This window comes from Engystomops pustulosus, chromosome 1 (assembly GCF_040894005.1).
Source record: "Engystomops pustulosus chromosome 1, aEngPut4.maternal, whole genome shotgun sequence".
Taxonomy (NCBI): Eukaryota; Metazoa; Chordata; class Amphibia; order Anura; family Leptodactylidae; genus Engystomops; species Engystomops pustulosus.
This window is the reverse complement of record NC_092411.1, coordinates 233,055,141-233,077,651: the sequence shown is the minus strand read 5'-3', so window position 1 is coordinate 233,077,651 and position 22,511 is coordinate 233,055,141. Positions and strand designations below refer to the sequence as shown.

The 22,511-nt window shown below is 42.9% G+C and overlaps 1 protein-coding gene across 1 annotated transcript in view; it reads right to left on the bottom strand.

Moving 5' to 3' along the window:
• DCHS2 (dachsous cadherin-related 2) overlaps positions 1–8,601 on the bottom strand; it is a 200,599-nt gene extending 191,998 nt beyond the window's left edge. Inside the window, exon 1 of the mRNA XM_072121000.1 lies at positions 5,609–8,601. Coding sequence (XP_071977101.1) covers positions 5,609–8,035 — 2,427 coding nt within the window. The 5' untranslated portion in view covers positions 8,036–8,601. The remainder of the gene's footprint in view (positions 1–5,608) is intronic.
• Between the last annotated feature and the right edge of the window lie 13,910 nt (positions 8,602–22,511).

Here is a 22,511-nt window from a genome sequence, read left to right as displayed (position 1 = left end):
TGAGGTGACAGACCCAAGCTGGGTTGAGAGGCCGGGTGAACACAGTGCTTCTGAGACGGAGGAGAGTCCTCGACCAGAACAGGTTGGAAGAGGCAGTGGTGGGGCCAGACGGAGAGGCAGGGCCAGAGCTGGTGCATCAGCGCCAAATGTGTCAACTAGTGAAGCTCCCGTGGCGAGGGCTCCTGCGGCGAGGGCTAGATCTTCAGAAGTCTGGAGGTTCTTTAAGGAAACACCGGATGACCGACGGACTGTGGTGTGCAACATTTGCCAAACCAGGCTCAGCAGGGGTTCCACCACTACTAGCTTAACTACCACCAGTATGCGCAGGCATATGAATGCTAAACACCCCACTCAGTGGCAACAAGCCCGTTCACCTCCGGCCGTGCACACCACTGCTCCTTCCCCTGTGTCAGCTGCTAGTCAGCCCCCTGCCCAGGACCCTGCCACAAAAACCCCATCGTCGCCTCCACGATCCTCCACAGCATCCACCAGCGTTCAGCTCTCCATACCCCAGACGCTGGAGCGGAAACGCAAATATAGTGCAACCCACCCGCACGCCCAAGCCCTTAATGTGCACATCTCCAGATTGCTTAGCCTGGAGATGCTGCCCTATAGGCTAGTAGAGACCAAGGCCTTTCGCAACCTCATGGCGGCGGCCGCCCCTCGGTATTCGGTCCCCAGCCGCCACTACTTTTCCCGATGTGCCGTCCCAGCCCTGCACCAGCACGTGTCAGACAACATCATCCGTGCCCTGACCAACGCCGTTTCTGACAAGGTCCACCTGACCACGGACACGTGGACGAGTGCTGCCGGGCAGGGCCACTATATATCGCTGACGGCACATTGGGTTAACTTGGTGGAGGCTGGGACCGAGTCTGACCCTGGGGCTGGTCATATACTGCCGACGCAGAGAATTGCGGGGCCTACCTCGGTCCAGGTCTCAAAGGCCTACTATACCTCCTCCCACCCCTCCTCCACCTCCTCCTCCTCCGAATTACCATCCGTGGGCATGGCGCCATCAGTCGGTAGCTCTAGGCACAGCAGCAGTGCCGTCGCTAAGCGACAGCAGGCGGTGCTGAAACTGCTGAGCCTAGGCGATAAAAGGCACACCGCCCAAGAGCTATTACAGGGCATTCCACATCAAAGTTGTTAACTTTGTCGCCACCCTGCTGTGTAATCCACAAAATATACTTGCAAACTTTTACCATTTAGGGATATTATTTCAGCGCTTCTTGCGCATCTGTTTACATTCCCCTCACCCGCCATATCCTAAACTTATAAGAACGCTACTACACTTGATCTTATACAAAAGGTTCTTAGAAGTGCTGTTTGGGGAGTAGCCTAGAGACAGGGGCTTGGATTGGCAAAAGCTCGCCTGGCTGCAGAGCGCCAGCTCCATCCCAAGATCCAACTAACATAGTTGCAGCACCTTTAATCTACTACTAGTTCACTGCCTCCATAATAATAATAATAATAATCTTTATTTATATAGCGTCATCATATTCTGTAGCGCTTTACAAATCATAGGAAACAAATACAAATGTAATGTAACAGAGCACAACATTTGTATGGAACAACAGGAGTGAGGTCCCTGCTCGCCAGAGCTTACGGTTTATGAAGATGATGGGGTAACACGAGGTAAAAGAATATTTAATGGTCAAGCCATTCTTCTTAGGGAATAGAAAAAAATATAATAAATGGAATTGCTGTCGCTTGAACCACTCAGCCGTCATCTTATATACCAGGTCCAGGGTGAATGGGACTGCAGAGAAGTCTGGTGCCTGTTGGTTGCTGGATAACAGATGGGAGGACGACACAGGACGGGTTAGTAGAAGAGTTAAAACTTCATGCAGTTAATGAGTGTTATAGGCTTGCCTAAAGAAATGGGTTTTAAGAGCACGTTTGAAACTTTGGAGGTTAGGTATTAGTCTGATAGTCCAGGGCAGAGCATTCCATAGAATTGGTGCAGCTCTAGAGAAGTCTTGGAGACGCGAGTGGGAGGTCCGCACTAGGGTAGAGGTTAATCTAAGATCACTGGCGGATCTAAGAGCACGGGTTGGGCGATAGACTGAGATAAGAGAGGAGAGGTAGGGGGGTGCAGCATTATACAGAGCTTTATGGATGAGGGTTATTATTATTTTAAACTGTATTCGAAAGGAGACTGGCAGCCAGTGCAGCGACTGGCATGAACTGTAAGCATACATGGTCCCCTTATCAAACGAGCTGTGTCAGGCAGAATTTTGGGTTGTTTTCATGGCTTCCATGTTAACTTTGTCGCCACCCTGCTGTGTAATCCACAAAATATACTGGCAAACTTTTATCATGTACCGATATTATTTGAGCGCTTCTTGCTCACCTCCTTTGGTTCCTCTCTGACACCCATTGGTTTGAAGCCTGAGTCCAATTAGGGTATGTCGCCATGCCACTCTCTAGCCTGCTGCCGCTGCCTCTGCCTCTGCATGCCGTCCCCTATAGTGTCAGGGTCAATTATTGGATGTTTTACATGCTATCTAGCTTCATTCTGTCACTCTGTCATGGCCATGCTGTTGCCCATAATTTCGGCATAATGGTGCGATTAAGCAGCCTCAGAGGCATCCATGCATGCTGCCCCTGCTGTTTCCTGTCCATTTCCGTGGTGTTTCCATCCTTTTCTGAGGTTCCCAGGTGTTTGGCCAAGCTTCCCTGTGCAGAGCCTTGGTCCCCTTGAAAAATGCTCGAGTCTCCCATTGACTTCAATGGGGTTCGTTATTCGAGACGAGCACTCGAGCATCGGGAAAAGTTCGTCTCGAATAACGAGTACCCGAGCATTTTAGTGTTCGCTCATCTCTAATCACCAATCATTTCCGCCCACAGAACTGCTGCTCACTGTATGTTTTTTCTTTTTCGGACCATTCTCTGTAAACCCTAGAGATGGTTGTGCGTGAAAATCCCAGTAGATCAGCAGTTTCTGAAATACTCAGACCAGCCCTTCTGGCACCAACAACCATGCCACGTTCAAAGGCACTCAAATCACCTTTCTTCCCCATACTGATGCTCGGTTTGAACTGCAGGAGATTGTCTTGACCATGTCTACATGCCTAAATGCACTGAGTTCCCTCCATGTGATTGGCTGATTAGAAATTAAGTGTTAACGAGCAGTTGGACAGGTGTACCTAATAAAGTGGCCGGTGAGTGTATATATTGGTAGGAAGTACATCTGTGGATGTTAGTGTCAGTAAGAATAAAATATACACTTTCTGTATTTGTCATTATATTATTTGTATAGATGTGTTTATGTCTGTATTTGTCATTGTCTGGTATCAAAACCAGCTCCTGGCTCAGCACTGGGCAAGACCAGACAGATAAGCAGTCACAGACTCGATAAACTGTATAAGTACCAGCAGCATATTCTGTCTACAATATAATAGGATATTACTACATTGCAGCTAAAAGGATTTATAAAAAAAATTTAGTTCATTAAAAAAAAAAAAAGCAATAGCCTTGTGGGTCCCTGGGTTTCCGTGGCTCAAGTAATGAAACTGCACTACAATGTAAGGCATATATATTGCCCTTATCCTTTTTTGGAAAACCTTTATAGTTTTACTGTGTATTCTTAAAGCAAATCTACCATCAAAATCCAGCATGATAAACCAGAGCCACTTACCAAAGATCCAGGCACTGTCACTGTGTTAATCTTATAATTGTTATCCCTGCCCTCCTTCCTTCTAAAATGAACTTTCAAAATAATGCTAATTATGCCAGGGTTCTGCGGGTGGGTGTTACCAGAGACCTTCCATGCTGGAGGGAGACCGTCCAATGCCCCCCCCCCCCCCATTTCTGTTGCATGGAAGCCAGCGCAGCTGCGCCAAAAGCCAATCGTATGCGACACAATCCTAGTGCAAACCCCTGTTTAATACCTGTCAAAGCTGCGCAAATCCCGAAAAACGTGAACAGTCTGACGAAAGTGCCATCCGCGACCATTAGTAAATGAGCCCCAGTGTGTCATTGTGGTCCTCAGAGCAACAAAGGTTGTGACCTCCTCCACTGATATAGATGTGTGGGTTCAACTAGCAATATATGTTATGTTGTCATTGAAAATATTTTGGACAGGTTTCAACTCTGTTCAGTCAATATAGAAAATACGCTAAACACCTCTCAGTAGAGACTTTTGTATGACCAAGTAGCGGTCCGAGATAAACCCTATTGGCACAGAATCACCCTTTATTGTCAAAGAGAAGGTAACACATAATGCTAGGACCACCAAGTACACAATGCCACAACCAGAAATTCACGGGACAATTTTTTCCCGAATATTTCTTGTAAGGTTATCACTAAAGTGAATTCTGAATGTGTGAACAAGACTTGTCAGACATATGTTCTCCAGCGCCGGTGCGACACCTCCTCTGAGCTGCAGTCTTATGTACAGCACGTGTGTAATACTGATCTGTCTGCGATTACAGCAGGAGAATCAGCAGGGATTGTCTCTTCAGTTGTGCTAATAGATGCTGAGTATCTCATGCTTACTCATGGTTACTGCTGCTGATGCAATATATTAGACACCTCATAAATACATACATACTTAGTAACCTATGAAACATTATTCTGTACTTAAAGGGGTAATCTTATGTATAGAATAAATTATTTACAGAGTGAGTGGGGCATTGCACCAACCCCATTACTTAAATGGGGCATTGCTGCAGTTGCCCATACAGCAGGTGCTGGGTCATTCTGTGCAGGGTAAAGCAGTGAAGAGGTGTCAGTGCTATGGCCCATGCATGAGTGGGTAGCACTTCTGCCTTGCAGCACTGGGGTCCTGGGTTTGAATCCCACCCAGGTCAGCATCTGCAAAGAGTTTGTATGTTCTTTCTGTGTTTGTGTGGGTTTCCTCCGGGTCCTCCGGTTTCCTCCCACACTCCAAAACATACTGTTAGGTTGTTTAGATTGTTATCCCCGTGGGGGCAGGGACCAATCTACGTAATCTGTAGGCGCTATTTAAATAAAGAATTATTATACATGAATATTACTCCTTTTACTTCTACGGGGTTTCCAGGATGGCAATCTTGCACAGCCAACTGAAGTGAATGGAATGGCAAATGCTCCAGTCACAGGGGGTCCTTCAGTCTCACCTTCTGCTGTTGCCTAGTGGTCTGACCTCTAACATATCTCCAATCCAGAGAGCAAACATTATTGACAATATGTTGGCCTTCCTATAGGACTCATAAGCCTACAGTAAGAAGAAATGAAATAGAAGGTGAACTCAAGCTTCTACAAATTACTAAATGAATCCACACAGCTCCACTTGCTCTATAACAAGTTGTCTGCAATGACTTCTATGCAGTACTTCTGTCTTCCGTTGGAATAGCATTAGACTGAATGTATCTCACCATTTGTTTTAGCAATCAGAATAGTTTTTTCAAATCACAGTCTTGAGGAACATTAGGGAAATATTCACCATACTACATGGGGCTTATGTGTCCAGTGGGTGGTCCTACAACTACCTAAACTAGGGAAAAAATGGTGTGATATAGTGCTAAAACTTAAGAGCAGAATGAACTCAAGGATAAGGTCATACAACGAGTCATAAGAAACTTGTTACACATTTTTAAGTATAAAATAGACAATTCCTTACCTGAAGAAAGCAATGTCCGATGGCAGAATGTTCCAGCAGGGTTACATTATAGAATTGTTGCATAAAGATCGGTTCATTGTCATTGACATCCTCAAGCATAATAGTCACAGTACACGTGGTAGACAGTTGAGGAACACCATGGTCAGTAGCTGTAACGACAAAGTTCAATGTGTTTTCTGCTTCAAAGTCAAGCATTTTGTTAATGCTGAGAACCCCTGTATGTGAGTCTAATGTAAAGGCTGAAGAAGCGGCACTGTCTTGAAGAGTATAGGCAATCCTAGAATTTGGCCCCTCGTCATCTAGGTCCTGGGCCTTCAGGGTCAGTACAGCAGTACCAGCAGATGCAGCTTCTGAAACTATAGCATGATATCCTTCAGGGTTCATAAAAACAGGAGGCTCATCATTTAGGTCTGTGACGGCAACAAGAAGTGTTTTAAGAGTCAGTAGAGGAGGAGAGCCGGAATCTTTAGCGATCAATTTTAGCTCGTATAAATCCTTTATTTCACGATCTAGGGAGGCTTCAACACACAAGAAATATATTTGAGATGCCGCATGACGAAGAGAAAAAGAGCCATCAGAACCTTCCAAAGTCAGAGACACCTGCTGTGGAGAACCCATGTTGTCATAGTCAACTTTTTGTTGTTCTTCCATCTTGTTCCTAACTTGTTTTCTTTTGTCATTAATACTGTCTTGTGTTGTATTAAATAGTAAATGTCTTATTATGTCATCACTTTCTTCCAGTATATCACTATCTAGACTTGTATGTTTTTGCCCCCCTCTTTCCTCAAATTCTGTAGCCTCCAAAGGAACATTCTGAAACTGCAAATCAGGGTCAGATACAGATATTCTTGCAAGATACTCGCCAATCCTTGCTCCCTCTGATATTTCTGGGCGCCCACTTTCAGTAAGTAGTGTGAGTTGTATGTGGGGTTTGTTATCATTAACATCAAGAACTTTTATTATAACAAGGACACTTGTTACTTCAGGTTGTGACCCTCCATCTTTAGCTTGTACCACCAGTTGATGAAGAGCCTTCTGCTCCCTATCTAATGGTCGATTGACCCTTACTATTCCACTGGTCTCCTCAACCAAGAAGTATCCCTCATCAGATCGTAGGGTGTACCTCACCTCACCATTGCTACCTAAATCTGGATCCATTGCATGGACTGTACAGATTGGTGTTCCCACTGGAGCATTTTCCCACACCCATCCATTATATTCAGGCTGGTCAAAGGATGGAGGGTTGTCATTTGCATCCAACACTGTGATGTCTATTAAAAGTCTTCCAGTTCGACGTGGATAACCACCATCAAAAGCCTCAACTTCGAGCTGATACCTGTCAAGCTCCTCCCTATCTAGCCAGTGCACTAACACAAGATCCAAGGGATGAATACTAGAATATGTAGATGACCCTTCCAGCTGCAGCTTTTCAGCTCGGTCAGTATTTTCCCCTGCATACCAATCATACAGATAACCTTCAGAATGAGCATCAGTTCTATGGTCCTTGAATATAAATTCTTGCTGATGTGTCCCATAGAAGGTGCCTTCTGTATAGTCAAGCTCAGCATCCGCATGTGTACCTGATTTCTCACTCTGTCCCATCTCATCTAATTCACTGTAAGACTTTACTGTTACCCATGCCCCCCTTTGTTCTGCTTGTAACCCTTCACTGGTCTCATTTGTAAAGTCAGAAAGATTTACATTTACATGATCAAATACATTGTCTTGCCTAAAGCTGTCATACTCCTGCACAGGTGGCCTCCTCCTATTAAGCTTCTTATCTCTCATTTCAGTCTTCCCTGATTGACCCCCAAATGCATTATCTTTATCAGCACCCACGTCAGATTTGCTGTCCCCATACCTGATAATGAAGGCACTTTCTTGACTCCCCCTAATCAAAGAGTACCCCCTCAGCCCATACTCCCCAGTGTCTGGGTCTCTGGCTGCAGGTAGCCTGAAGGTGGTGCCAGGAGGTGTCAGCTCAGATATTTGGAGTCTTAGTGATTCCACAGGGAAGGTTGGTGAGTGATCATTAACATCTTGCACCTTGATGTCTACCTGGACAACATCTCCTAACAAAGTGGCAGCCACAAAGCTGTAATGTTGTCTTCTCTCCCTGTCCAGGATTCTTAATGTCCTCACTATGCCAGTCTCGGTGTCAATGTGAAAGTCCCTCAGAACTGCAGATTCTCCATCCTCCTCAGACAGGAAAAAACCTTCTACTGGGCTTCCTTCTGGCAGTCCAGCTCGAATATCCCCTACTAAGGTTCCTGGTGGCAGTCCTTCATCCACGGCCAGGCTGAGATTGTACACCTGAGCTCTGCAGCAAGTGCCCATCCAGAGCAGCATCAGCAGTAGAGGCAATGACTGGCAGCAGCAGCATCCCATCACTTTATCACCTCTACCTCTGCACCTTCTGCCTGGCATCCTCTCAATCCAAAAGATTCAGTCTCCTTAAGGCTCAGTCAGTGCCATGCATATGACATATAGACGTCTTCTGTGCCAGTCAGTATGAGGCAACACTTTTATCCTCAGGGTGAAGGGCATAAAACATCCAGACTAGCCCCTTTTATGTCTGCAGCTCATATTTAAAATCAAGGACTGTTCTTGAGGTCCAGATGACCTGGCAGACTGTGTTAGAGTAATGCTGAGATCCAGAAGAATAACTCCCTCCTTCCTGGAAGAAATGCAGTATCCTGTCTCCTGTATGGTCCTATGTGCAATGAAGAAGAAAAAAAACCCTTCAATATTTCCATTCACATCTGGTTTTCTTCCGCTGGATCTGCGTCCTTTCCCATAGAATCAGGTGCATGCTCTGTACTATTGCATGCTGATATTGTCAATAGGAAAATCAGACAATCCTCTGGAGCAATGATAAGAGAGAAATAAGAAGCAGGAAAAGTTGATGGGAATAACAAGTGTGTGAGTGTGTGTGGCAGCAGCAGCAGCCTGGTCCCTGCAGTGCTACCTCCTCCCAGCACAGACAATGTAGTGAGCCTCTCTCTGCCTGTCTAGAGCTGTGCCTGCTCCTGATCATGTGATCCCAGGCAAGGGCATAGCCTTCTCATAGCATTATACTGCAGCACAGATGACTAGCACTCCCTACTAGCTCTCCAGCACTAGCTGCACACTCAGCCTGCACACCATGTCATGGATAAAGTTCTCTGCACTCCCATAGATTGCTGAGCTTGGTTTCTTCAACAGGAATATCTTAAATCCTGTACTGTTCTTTTATGCCAGTTCCATCAATTGTTTTGTACTTTGTCAAACCATTTTGTGACAAAAATCACAAATTAGAAAATTATTACGGTACTTTTTTAATTACTGCATAAGAATACACACATATTTATGTAGGGAAGTATCCTCATATCTACAAGTTAGGCGATGAAGTGGGAGGAGGTAGGATATAAGGGGGAACGGGGGGAGTTATACTTCCCTAACTGAATAGGAACTGCAGTGTATGGAGAGTTAATTTTAGGAAATGCTACATGGGAAATCTAAAATGCAAATATCCATAAACCAGACTCGTTCTTGTCCTTGTCTGATTCTAAACTACTACTACAGATTGGATGCAAAATCCAAAGGTATAACAGAGGTGTTTCTAGTTTGCAGTCTTGGTTTTCATTAAGCAGTACCTGAACCATAAGTCACGTGCACCACTGTGTTAAGAAAGTGGTGCCCCCTACTCCTAATGCGCCTAATTTATTAAAAATAAGATTTACACTATATATAGGAAATATGGATGGACACATAGGGGCAGATTTACTTACCTGGTCCGGTCGCGATCTCCGCAGCGCATTGGCCGCTGAGGATTCAGGTCTGCCCCAATTCACTAAGGTCGTGCGTCCAATTTCCTTCATGTGTTCACTGTCTTCTTACTGGTGCATGTAAGTGCTTGATCTAGGGACATAATTTCGTTTTCAAGTTGCGCGGTTTGTCCGTCGGGTTGTCCGACAGCACGCCCCCGATTTCTGTCGCATGCAAGGCACCGATGCACCACACCCGCACCACACCACACCAAAACCCGGGGCAATTTGGCGCAAAAAGGAAATATTCGGGAAACCCGACAGAATCACAGTACGCGTACCCTTAGTAAATGAGCCCCATAGTAACTCAACTTCTGCTGTTTCCTGATGTCAATAAAATATGTAACCTTTAATGTGGTCACTGTGGTTACAATAGAAAATGAAAATATAGAAAAAATGTTCTCTAAATTCTACAAGATGACATTGCAATATATTTGGTGGAAATTAAAGCTTGTCTCGGGAATTCTAGTCTGGATAAGGAGGTGGGTGGGTTTTTAGAAAAATTCCCTATTATGCAGTCCTTATTTTAAAGGGAACCTGTCTCCAGGGACCTCAATTTCACTGAAGACAGGTTGAAAAAGCCCATTACAACTGCATTGCAAAGATGCCCTTCTGTCTTCTTTAAGCATTTGCATCACAATATAATTGTGTATTGTAACTTACCTTGCAGCCTAACAGAATCAAAAAACACCATGTGACTCAGACCCACACCTTTGTGCTCCTGTACAGCTCCCCCCTCCTGCTCCTTCACAGAGGTCACAGCCTGGTGAGCTGACATCAGTGGGTGGGGGGGGGGAGTTGTACAGGAGCACAAAGGTGGAGACTGAGGAGTTTTCAGCACAGACAAGTCACATGTTGTTTTGTGAAATGCATCCAAACCAAAGCCCAGCCCCTACACAGAGGATTCTGTCAGGGTGCAAGGTAAGTTATAACACACAATTATATTGTAATGCATATGCTTATAAAAGGCAGAAAGGCAGATTTGCAATGCACCTGTAATGAGTTTTGCTAAATTTCTTTAGTGAAAATGAGGTCCCTTTAAGCTTTATGTTAAGTTATACAGTTATGTCTGACTGTGTACACTTCCAATAGGTCAATATTAATTTAATACCTGGTTGGATTTGTCCATAAGAGACACTGAAACTTTTAGAGAATCCCCAATTCACCTCAACTGAAGCTACTTATTCTAAAGTCTCCAATTATCTACTCACTGCAAAATCCAAAGATAACTATTCAACTCTCATTCTTCTGGATCTTTCTGCAGCATTATATATTGTGGACCACCAGCTCCTCCTCAGGATGCTTTACTCCATTTGCCTGAAGCTCACTGCCCTCCCGTGGTCTTCTTCCTTTCTCTCTAAACATGCTCATAGTGTCTCTGTCTCTAGATCTCTCTCTTCTTCCCCCCTAATTTCAGGACCTCAGTTAAGGTCCTTTTCACTTTATACTGCCCCCACTGAATAAGCCATTAGCAGATTTGGTTTCCAGTATCATCTCTATGCTGAGGATAGATACCCAACTATAGACTTCTTTATGTAACATCACCCCACCTTGCCGCACACCCGTGATCGTATGTCTGCTGTCTCTAACATTATGTCCTTTCTTTACCTGAAGCTTAATCTTTCTAAAACTTCCTGTCTTTCCACCATCTACTTATCATTTCCCTTTCCATTGCAAGTATCGACCATAACTCTGAGGCAGCAGGTCCACTGTATTGGGGTTGTGCTGGATTCCGACCGAGAGTGACATTGTACATCTAATCAGATGCACGCTATTTCTGCATGTACCTCATCAGGGCCGGCTCCAGGTTTTAATGGCCCCCTGGGCGATAGAGCCTCAGTGGGCCCCTTCATGGGCTGCCCTCCAGTAGCTACACTGCCCCCCCTCCCCCTGCAGACACAATGTATCCCCCCCTCGAGCTACACTGCCCCCCTCCCATCTCCAGCTACGCTGCCCCTCCAGCTTAGTTGTAATAGTACAACTAAGAGAAAATATCTATAGAAATCCGCACTGGCTATAGGGATAAAAAATTACAAATTTATTTAAATCATAGATGCATAAAAAGTGACTGTAAAAAGAGTGCAGTAACGTGTCCAGAAAAAATATTATTCTACTCCTTAATCGTCCCTAATGATACAATCAAAGTGAACATGCTTAAATGGAAGAACACAACCAGAAACACCTCTGTGAGAGGTGTGGTTACAAAGAATCAATCCTAGGTGCGATCATAAAGCAAATAAAAAGATAATAGGAAACCCGGGGCCACGGGTAAAAATGAATACATGTTACCATTATATAAACATATTGGGGAGATTTATTAATCTGTCCACGACAGAATTCTGTCGTAGTTTATATTTATATTTATAAAGGTTTTTGGGATAGTTTACTGTCTCTCCTACGATTAGCTCGACAAAAGGGGCGTATCCTAAGAAAAGGGGGCACGGCCTTGCTCCAAAAAGGTCTGTGTGCCAAAAATACTGCTGACTTGACAGAATTGTGACCTAACTTTCTGGGGTAAAGTAAGCCAACTAATAGGAGGTGCAGAGTACGACTACACAGTCTTATACTAGGACAGATTTATCACCCAGCACCAGACACTTACATGAATCTGGTGTAGAATAAGGCTGTTTAGTACAAATCTGCACTCTAGGACACTTTTTATAAATCTACCCCATTGTGCAAAAAGAGTGTTAACAGAACAAACTAAGTTAGCAAACATACATTAAATAATTTCTGTAATTCATACCTTTTGGGGATCAGGCATCAAATAGCATGATACAAAAGGTCAAATGCTGTCCCGAAAAAATGTTCCCCAGTTTTCTGGCGTAAAATAAGCCAACTAATAGTACAACTAGACAGTCTTATGCTACGACTGATTTATCATCCAGTATCAGACTATTATATCTTGTGCAACATAAGACTAATCTAGTTGTCTAATCCAATTACCTCACCAGACTTTTGACTGCTTATTATACTTAACTGAATATTAATAATATGACACATTTTTGTCTTCATTATTTTTATTTCACATATGAAGGCTATAGAACTTATCACAGATGAATGCAGTGAGGATCACACTTGTGCTGATTCTTCCTGTTACTATGGCTGCCAAATGTATTAGCCTTATCTGTGGCATTATTCAGTTCGATTTTCAGTAGTATAAAGGACATGTTCACCTTTGATGGCATATTTTATATAATAGACAATTTGTATTATGTTATATAACAGGATGTTATCATGTTTTTTATAACTGAATGAACATTAACAGCTTCAACTTCAGCTCTTTACTAACATTGGCGCAAGATGTGCAGCTGCTAATGGGCTCGGAATGGATCCCACTGTCATCCTAAACCTGCAGCCCAATGTCTATTAGATTTTATGTAAATGCCTGAGCTAATAAATTTCATCCTCTCAAGTATACCTCAGCAAAACTCTCATTTAGGTCTACTAATATTTAGTAAAAACTAAATAATAACAATATAGACCAAAGTTATAACATTTAGAAGAAAGTCGTGTTAAAAAATAAGAGCTGTTTTTGTGTTCCCTTTATGTCCACCATGTCATAGTCTGATCTTTATAGAGCAATATTGGGAAATACATGTAGTTGGTGGTGGTTGCTATACAGCTGTGCTTGTGGGAGCTCAAGTTCAGAGCTTACTAACTGAGCTCCATCATAGCTGACAACTGGAAAAAGCAGAAGCAAAAAGACTTCAGAGATAATGGCCCAGATGTACATGTATTTTAGTGTTTGTGTTGCGGCTTTACTGTCCAACAAGAAAAAAGTCTCTCCTATAGACTTCAATTGAAAAAAACACTTGCAAAAATCTGTGAGAATGCACAAGAAAACTTACATGACTATTATTTATTTTGCACAGTGAGGAATAATTTCTTTGCGGAAAGAAAACGCATCATCTACATGACTTTTTCCTAAGTCCATTAACTTTACTGCTACTGCATTATGCTGCAAATTTCTACACAAAGATTTGCATGTAAAATCTGCAACCTGTGCAAATAGATGTAAAGGATGTATTCCCACGAACACAAGCTTCTTAAATATACAAAATAACACATTCTCTAATTCACTGATATTAACAAAAATATAACACAGCATTTCACAGATTTCAATCTGTCTTTATCAGTCCTAGTATTCACAATTTCAGTTGCCTCCTGAACTCTGCTCACTTTTTCTGCTCACATTTCCTCTTCCCCCCTTCAGATTCCAGCTCACACCTCCTGATCCCTGCTGATACCTCCTGACCCTGTTTACACCTCTTGACACTATCTGACCACTCTTCGGATTCACCTGGCTAGGTGTCACTCATCTGCTGGCTTTCTCCTTCTTCCTTCTTCTTAGCTCCACCCACTACTTCCGGTCCTGGTGTCTTCTCCTTCCCCACTACCTCAAAGGCTGTTGTTCCCCCAGACTCTGACCACCAGCCACAACAGCACAAAGCTGTCAGTGTGGAGGTAGCCCCTGCCTGCAGAGCTCTTATGCTGTGCAGGGACCTTGTAGCAGTACAAGAAGCTGATGGCTCCAAGCTCCACTACAGTACTTAACTCTCTGTGCACGGGCTCTGGATCTTTTGACCTAGCGACAACCCTGCTTTAGAGTATGACGTTTGAAGTTCAAGGTGTAGGTAACGATGGGGGGGGGCATGGTGAGATTTATTATTCAACATTCCTATAGTGGGGAGGCTAGGGAACAGGGGTCTCCAGCTGGTGTAGGATCAGACAAGCATCGAATCTACTTGTAGTTTGAGGATACTCATAGGGTAAGGTTGGGGGAGAGTAAAGGGGGTAAAGGAGTGGCAGTTTAATGATGCACCTTTGCTGGCCAAGGTATACACAGTGAGGTCATAAGCTCATAGTTCCCAACTTATAAGATCCTCCATCTTGCAGTTAAAGTCCATTTTGTTGACCCATTTGGAAATGGAGGGGATGTCCCTGGAGTGCCATTTATTTGGAATCATGAGTCTGTCTGCAGTAAGCACTTACGTAGCTAGCTTTTGGCGCCTTGGTTGGAAGACTACATCGGAGAGACAAAGCATGATTGGTTAAGTTGGGGTAAGCATGACATGTTCACCTACAACATTAGCTACAGTTTACTCAAGCTCTTTTCAGAAAGGCCAAACAACTTAGCAGCTCCATCAGATATGGTTGATATAACCCTTGTGGGCCTCACAATGCCAGCGGAGATTGGAGGGATTCCTAATTCCTTTCCCAGGCCAATAAAAAGTGAGTCTTATCTGTGGCAAGTTCCAGAAGAAATCTACTGTAAATCTTAGGCAACAAAACATCTGTCAGTTCTAGCACTTGAACATATGTCTCTCTAAGCAGGATAGTTCACCTAAATTCAGGAAAAGTGTTTGTGAATCTTCTCAGGGGGTTCCTGAGGAGGACCTGATGGGCAATGGGTGTCAGAGAAAGTTGTGGAGAGGAGTCTCCATAGAGAGTCTCTGGGACACTGACAGGCGATTTTTTTTTTACTATGGAAATGGAAAAATTTGATTTCCTTTGGGGTATTCTAATAGCTATTAAATATGAGCTGAGAAAAGGGAAGTACCTGTGGTCAACCTTACTAAGAGATAGATTTTTCTATATTGGCAAAACTATACGCAGATTAGGAGTGCGTTTTAGGGAACACCAGTTGTCTGTTCATTCTGGTAAAGGATGCCCGCGACTAATTGAACATGTTAGAATCTCTCATGATGGCAATCCTAATGTTCTCAAATTTGCTGGTATGGAAAAAGTCAAAGCAGATCCTTTGGGAGGCAACAGAGATCTAGCCTTGATGCAGCGAGAAAGCAAATACATCATAAAGTTTAATGCTATGGGCCCCTTGGGCATGAATGATAAAAATGACTTTAGCGTCTTCTTATAGGTCTCTTTATCTCTGCCAATAGTGGCTATGAAAAAACCTCTACTTAGGTCATAACATGATATTTCTACTAATTGTGGTTCGTTCTAATATTATTCCGCGACTTTACTTATTTATAATGTCCTCCCTGTAATAAGACTGCTGAATTACGCTGTTTTGGTTTTAACTCTGTAATGTTTTTATACTTACCTGCACGTCACTGTTGTTTACTGTTGCCTTGACGCCGCCGGCGGACTGTGGCGCATATATTGTGCACAGTCGCCGACGGATGACGTCAACGGCTTGAGAAAGCGCGTCTTAGCGCGAAACAGCCCGTCGCCTGGCCCCGCTCTTCTCTGTACTGCACCTCGCTCCAATAAAGAAAGTTCGTCACGTTGGTGAGTGCCACCTTGTTTTTTCTTTGGATTAGAATTCTTACTAAGAGAAAGATGGTGGAAACTACCCAGCAAATGAGTAAATGCTTTTTCTTTTGATGATTGCATCCACTATCCCATAAATAAAAAGTTATATGTTATAAGGTTGAGCGGGATTTACCTATGTTAGTTCTGCATTCTCCTAACTTATTTGATGCTGCTTCATGGGTCAGTCCTAAAGGAATAAAGAATAATTACTTACGGAAAAGGGTTTTCACATCATTGAAATACCATCTGTAAGAAATGTTGTTCTATAATCACAATAATAACATAAAACTTACATATGTTTATCTAATTAACAGAACTCTCAGTAGATTACTCTCATGTCTCCACCCTATACCTCTGAATGAAAAATGATGGATACTGTTATTCATACAATCAGATAAATACTGTTAGTTTGTGAATGCTAATTCAATATAAAGTCTTGTGGAAAATTGTAAAACTGGCTAACACAAGGTGCTGAAAGGAAAGGCTTTATGCTTCATGCATTCACTGTCACAGTATGGTTGCTACATTGAAGTAACTTGTGGGTAGGATCTTTTTGTCAAATCATTTCTAAAAATTAGAAACACTTCAGGCACCTCCTTCCCATTGCATACAGAGGTATCATTTGCTACACAAAAGCTCCATTCAGAATATGACATTCTATAATTGTACAATATGATATTGTCAGAACTGCAGGTTCTCATTCAGCGTTTTGAGTTTTCCTGGCTGAGCAGCACACCATACTAGTCAGTGGTGTTTCTCAGCTGGGGTTGTATTTGCCCATGGCTGTATCAGCAAGCTGGAGCATTGTATCAATCAGCTCCTTCAGTGGTGCCCAGTCATTGCATATATTGTATGGCTTCCCTAATTCAGGTACCTTGTAGACAAGTCTTCTGGCTATGTGTTATCCATGTACTGTACTGTACTTTTGCTGTGATCCTGACCTTTGCTTGTACCTTTTGACTATTCTAGTGCCTTTCAGTTTTGTATCCTGCTGAAATTTTGACAATTCCTGGCTGTGCTGATGGAATTGGGACTGTATTAAGGCTTATACACCAGTACAAACCTTCATAAATCCTCCCAATATGTTCTGTGTGTTATATATGCAATGGTTTGGAATGCTCAACTACTACACCGACCTGTGGCTTTACTTAGGTTCTCATCTAATAGTGTACAAATGCTGGCCCCATGCAACATAATCCCTACAACCCCAGGGTTGAGGAGTAGGGGGGGTTGAAAGGGAATGATAGAGAAGGGAAGGGGGCAATAATGGAGGATTACAGGAGAGAGCAGAAGGAGGCAGTAATAAAGTGGTATGGGAGAGAGGAGGAGGAGGAGACAGTAATGGAGGAGTATGGAAAAAGGGAGCATGAGACAGTAATGGAAAGTTATGGGAGAGAGGAGGCAGTAGTGGAGGAGAATGAGAGAGGAGAAGGAAATAATTGAAGGGTGTAGTGCAGAGGAGAAAGCAGTAATGGAGGGGTGTAGGAGAAAGAGGTAGTAATAGAGGGGAATGGAGAGAAGAGGAGAAGACAGTAATGGAGGGGTATGTGAAAGAGAAGGGGGAGGCAGTACTGGAGAATTATGGGAGAGAGCAAGAGGAGGCAGTAATGGAGGGTATTAAAGAGAGGGGGTGAGGCAGTAATGGATGGGTATGGAAGAGAAGAGGAAGAAGCTGTAATGGAAGGGTATGAGAGAGAAGAGGAGGCAGTAGTGGAGGGGTATGGGAGAGAGGAGGAGGCAGTAATGTAAGGGTTTGGGAGAGAGAAGCTGGCAGTAATGGAGGGCTATGGGATAGAGGAGGAGGAGGCAGTAATGGAGGAGTATGTGAGAGAGGAGGAGGCAGTAATGGAGGCATATGGGAGAGAGGAGGCTTTAATAGAGGGGTATGGGAGAGAGGAGGGGAGGCAGAAGTGGAAGGGGAATGGGAGAGAGGAGGAGGAGACAGTAATGAAGGGATGTGGTAGAGAGGAGGAGGAGGTAGTAATGGACGACTATGGGAGGGAAGAGAGGAAGCAGTAATGGAGGGACATGGGAGCATGGGAGAGAGTATGAGAAGGCATTAATGGAGCATTATGGGAGGGAGCAGATGGCAGTAATGAAGGAGTATGGGAGAGAGGTGGAGGAGGCAGTAATGGAGGGGTATGGGAGAGAGGAGGAGGAGGCAGTAATGGAGGGGTATGGAAGAGAGGTGGAGGAGGCAGTAATGGAGGGGTATGGGAAAGAGGTGGAGGAGACAGTATTGGAGGGGTATGGGAGAGAGGAGGAGAAGGCAGTAATGGAGGGGTATGGGAGAAAGGAGGAGGAGGCAGTAATGGAGTGGTATGGGAGAGAGGAGGAAGAGGCAGTAATGGAGGGGTATGGGAGAGAGGTGGAGGAGGCAGTAATGGAGAGGTATGGGAAAGAGGTGGAGGAGACAGTAATGGAGGGATATGGGAGAGAGGAGGAGGAGGCAGTAATGGTGGCAGTAGCACATTCTAGTTGTGTCTGCCTTGTTCTGCTTTTAAAGTTACTATTTTCTTAAATTTGTCTGATGTAAAAAAAAGGAATCCAGGTCACCAGAACCAAACACTGGTTCACCACCCCAGGAATCACATTATTGCACCTCATGTAGATGGTGGCCCCAGACTGTAGCCTCAGCATCATGCACAGTAGTAAGGTGACTACTGACTACTTACTTAAAATGTGTTATGTTAACACTTTCTAATAGATATGTGAACTGGCCCTTGGATGTTAGCACTCATGGGGCTTCTTGATTTTCAGATACTGGGTGAATGGAACTTCAGTTTGCTGTATATTTTGGACTATGGTCTTCAAGGAAGCAAACAAATGGCAGCTCACTAAGCAACCATGCTAAAACACCAATGCTGTACATGGCACAAACACAGTACTATGTCAGAAAGAGGGTAATGTGGTTTATTATTTTTATAAATTGTAATACCGTAATGATTGTAGGACTTTCAGCTTTGTTATAGTATGTTATTATTATTTTTCTTTCAGCTGAAGTAAACTTTTACGCCTGTTGTATTGTAAACTCATTTAGTATCGCTGGAAAAGTTGGGCCGTTACCATGTAAGAAATGTGAAAATGAGATTTGTCAAATGGAAAACTGAGCTGAAGAGTGTGAGAAAAACAGGATTTGGGATATTAAAATCATGGTTTTACATAAATCACAGCTGCAGTTCTATAATAAGATATCTTGTATACTAGTGAATTTTTTTTATTATGTGTAGGTAACAATACATTTCATGCCTTGCAGGTTCTAAAGGGTACAGCAGGAAAGTCCGAGAATATTAAAGATACAGCAGAGCCAAATGTTTCCAGGCGATACATCTATGTATACATACAAAAACTTAAGTAAATATTTATCAAATTGAAGTGTGGTATCACTACAGTTGTTGGATATCCTTAGGCACATGTAAAATCATCATTCTTCTTCTTTAATAACTGGCCCATGAAGGTCTCTAATCAAAATATAAAATAACTTCAGTTATATGAAACTCTAATTCTGCTCTGTTTCATGTGAAATATTGCACCATACGTTCCAACCATCCAGTATTCAGAGGGACTATCCTGGATTTTTGAGTACGTCCTATTACCCCAGGTGGTGGTAGGTACATCTTTTAATTCAACCTGCAAAAAAAAGTCTACTTATCCTGCTTTGGTTACCAATTCCTTCTTGCTCCCAAACTCCAGTGCTGCTAGCTGGGCCAGAAATGTCACATGATGTCACTTGTTCTGTATCATATGTAAAAACCAAAATGCTTTCATCACGACCTGGAGCAGGGCAACTACACTTTTTTAACCCTGTCCTATTCCCCATAGTTGGTTATAAGTGGGGGCTAGAGGAATAATAAATAAGGGGGCTTCTAAAAGGGGGTATTGTATGAAGATGGGTATAATTAGGGAGGATTATAAGTGGGTGACATACAAGGAGCATTCCACGATGAGGGGGCTACTAAGGGGGTATTATACAGTAAGGAAGACCATTAAAGGAAACCTACCACTTAAAAGTGGTAGTTTTACATACATATACATGGCACCAGCTCAGGGTCCGCTGGTGCCGGAGCATATTTTTATTAGTAGAATAAAGCCCCTATCGCAGATTTATAAGTTATATTAACTTATATCTCGCCGCACCGCACTAGGGCACGGTGCACCATGCGCTTGCCCGTTCACCGTTCCCTCGAGCACACGCGCGCCTTCGCAACTTAGCATGGCCTGTTTCCCCGTGCTAAGTTACTGAGGCGCACGTTTGCCGGAGAGTTCGGTGACGTCACCGGATCTCCAGCACTTCAGAATCCGGCGCACGCATGGGCGAGCGCATGGTGCGCCGTGCCCTAGTGCATTGTGCCGAGATATAAGTTAATATAACTTATAAATCGGCGATAGGGACTTTATTCTAGTAACAAAAACATGCTCCGGCACCAGCTCACCCTGAGCTGGTGCCATGTAATATGTATGTAAAACTACCACTTTTGATTGGTAGGTTTCCTTTAAGGGGGATATTATACTATGTGGGCACTCTGGTAGGTAGGGTTATGCTATGCCAATAAAATGAACAACCCCATTTATAGGAAGGTCTCCAAGTAATCAGACACCACCACTAATATTGGCAGTAGAGATCCATTTAGACACATATACTCCAACAAATCTGGCTAATTTCTGCTGAATTCCATCTTTCAAGCAAGATGCACATAAGGTCATTGTGATGTGAGATATCATAGCAGTGTATGCAGAGTGATTCCTAGCTCTCTGTATGTCAGAGAACTAGTGAATAAGGCATTATAGATGCCTCCACTGACTGCAGAGATTATCGCAGCTGGAAAATGAAGATTGCAAGTTACATAATGGCCATTGTTATTTCTCACATAGACTCAATGGACTACTAATGTCTGCAAAGTGTATTAAGTTTATGTGTAGAAACTGTGCCATGTGATCATACATGTAAGGAGATAATGGGGCTTATTTACTAAGGGTCAGCGGATCACACTTTTGTCGGATTTCCCAAAATTTTTGGGATTTGCGACACTGTGACAGGTTGTGGCACAGCTGCGCTGGCTTTCATGCGACAGAAATTGGGGGGCGTGCCCTCGGACGATCCAACTGATTCGGACTGAGCACGGGATTTAACTTTCAAATTGTGTCGCAAGCCCTTACATACACACATTTAATACAGCGACGCGCCAGAATTGTTTTGCACGCTGTATATTGAAGGTGCCCCTAAAAAAAGTTGGTGCACACTTCCCGAGCAGTGCATGGTGCACCAGATAATTGATGATTGCCCTTAGTGCTGTTTCCTTCTCTTTTGATAAATCTGGGCCATTGTGTCATTCCCTGCTTTCATAGCAGCAATTTGTTTTCTATAAAAAAAAAACACTGAACTTTGAGGAGAAAATACAGAGTTACCAATACTCCTTGAATTCATTTCCTGAAGGACCTAAATACAATATCCTTTGGCTCGGCTATACAGTAAATGGTTTGTGCAAATTAAATAGCTTTACAATGCGAGGATAGTATCTGACTTAACTGACAAACGCGCTTCATTGCAAATCTAGCAGGTCTAATAAAGTGAACTTGTTATGAAGTGTTTTGGGTTGTTAGGTATCACGCATAGCTAAAAAAAAAAACATAAAGTTAATATGAAATGGGAATTAAGCAAAGCATTCCACCAACATATAATAAAACCCTTTGCATACATTGTTTTAGATGTAAATATTCATCCATAACTAAAATAATGTCCACCTGGAATAAACATGTCCTGTTTAAGTGTATCTGTGTGGCCATGGGTGTGGAAGGATAGTTGGTTGCTGTATTAATCTCTGGACTACAAAGTCATGAAATCTGATCAAGTCACAATGAAGAAACATATGGCTTTTATATTGTTTACAGCAGGTTACCCTGGTTAACCAAATAATCTGCTGAGTACATGATGATTAAGTAGATAATCAGGACAATCTTGGCATTTTGAGAATAAAAATCAATATAAGAAGCTTCAGAATAAAATGTATACAAAAAATAGTGTTTATATACTATACTATATTTATGTACGGTATGTGTATATATATATATATATATATATATATATATATATATATATATATATATATATTCACAATAGTATATTTCATTACATTGTATGAATATGACTTGTGTTTGGATTCATGGTTCAAGTTTAAGGGAGACTATTGTTGTAAAGTAATCCTGCTGTCAATACCTTCTGTTCGGTGGCTTCATGTCTGCAGCCTAGTTCCTGAGCATCTGCAAGTCAGAGAAGCTAAAAAAAGGGGAGGAGGTTCAATCTACAGGGTGATTATATTTTTCTTTTGATAATGTTCTTGGAGTTTGACATAACATTAAAAAAATTAGGTGTCCAAATTTATTAAAAACAGTGCAAACTACATTATATGTGCAGTTGGCTTGTGTAGTGTGCAGGGGCGCCAGATTGATGATGTGTGCCACCCGTTCTTCATGAATATGCCGCCCCCTGCACTGCTCCGACAGACTACACCAACTTTTTTTTGGCGCATAGTTAACATAGAGCATTGAACACACCTCTGTCAGAGTCTGCATGATAAATGTGTTGCACAGTCCAACTGTGCACTAAGCAGCCCCTTTATGTGCAGAAATTTGTGTTGCGTCGGACATATTGTAGCCGCAACACAAATGTGACACGGACAGTTTATGATTCTATCATTTCTATGTTCTTCATAGAAGTTGTGAAAGATCTTTTCATATTAGCTTTATTCCAAAAATGCAATATATAACTGGGACGTGACAGGTTCTTCTTCTATATATATTACAAAATAATATTTTTGTTT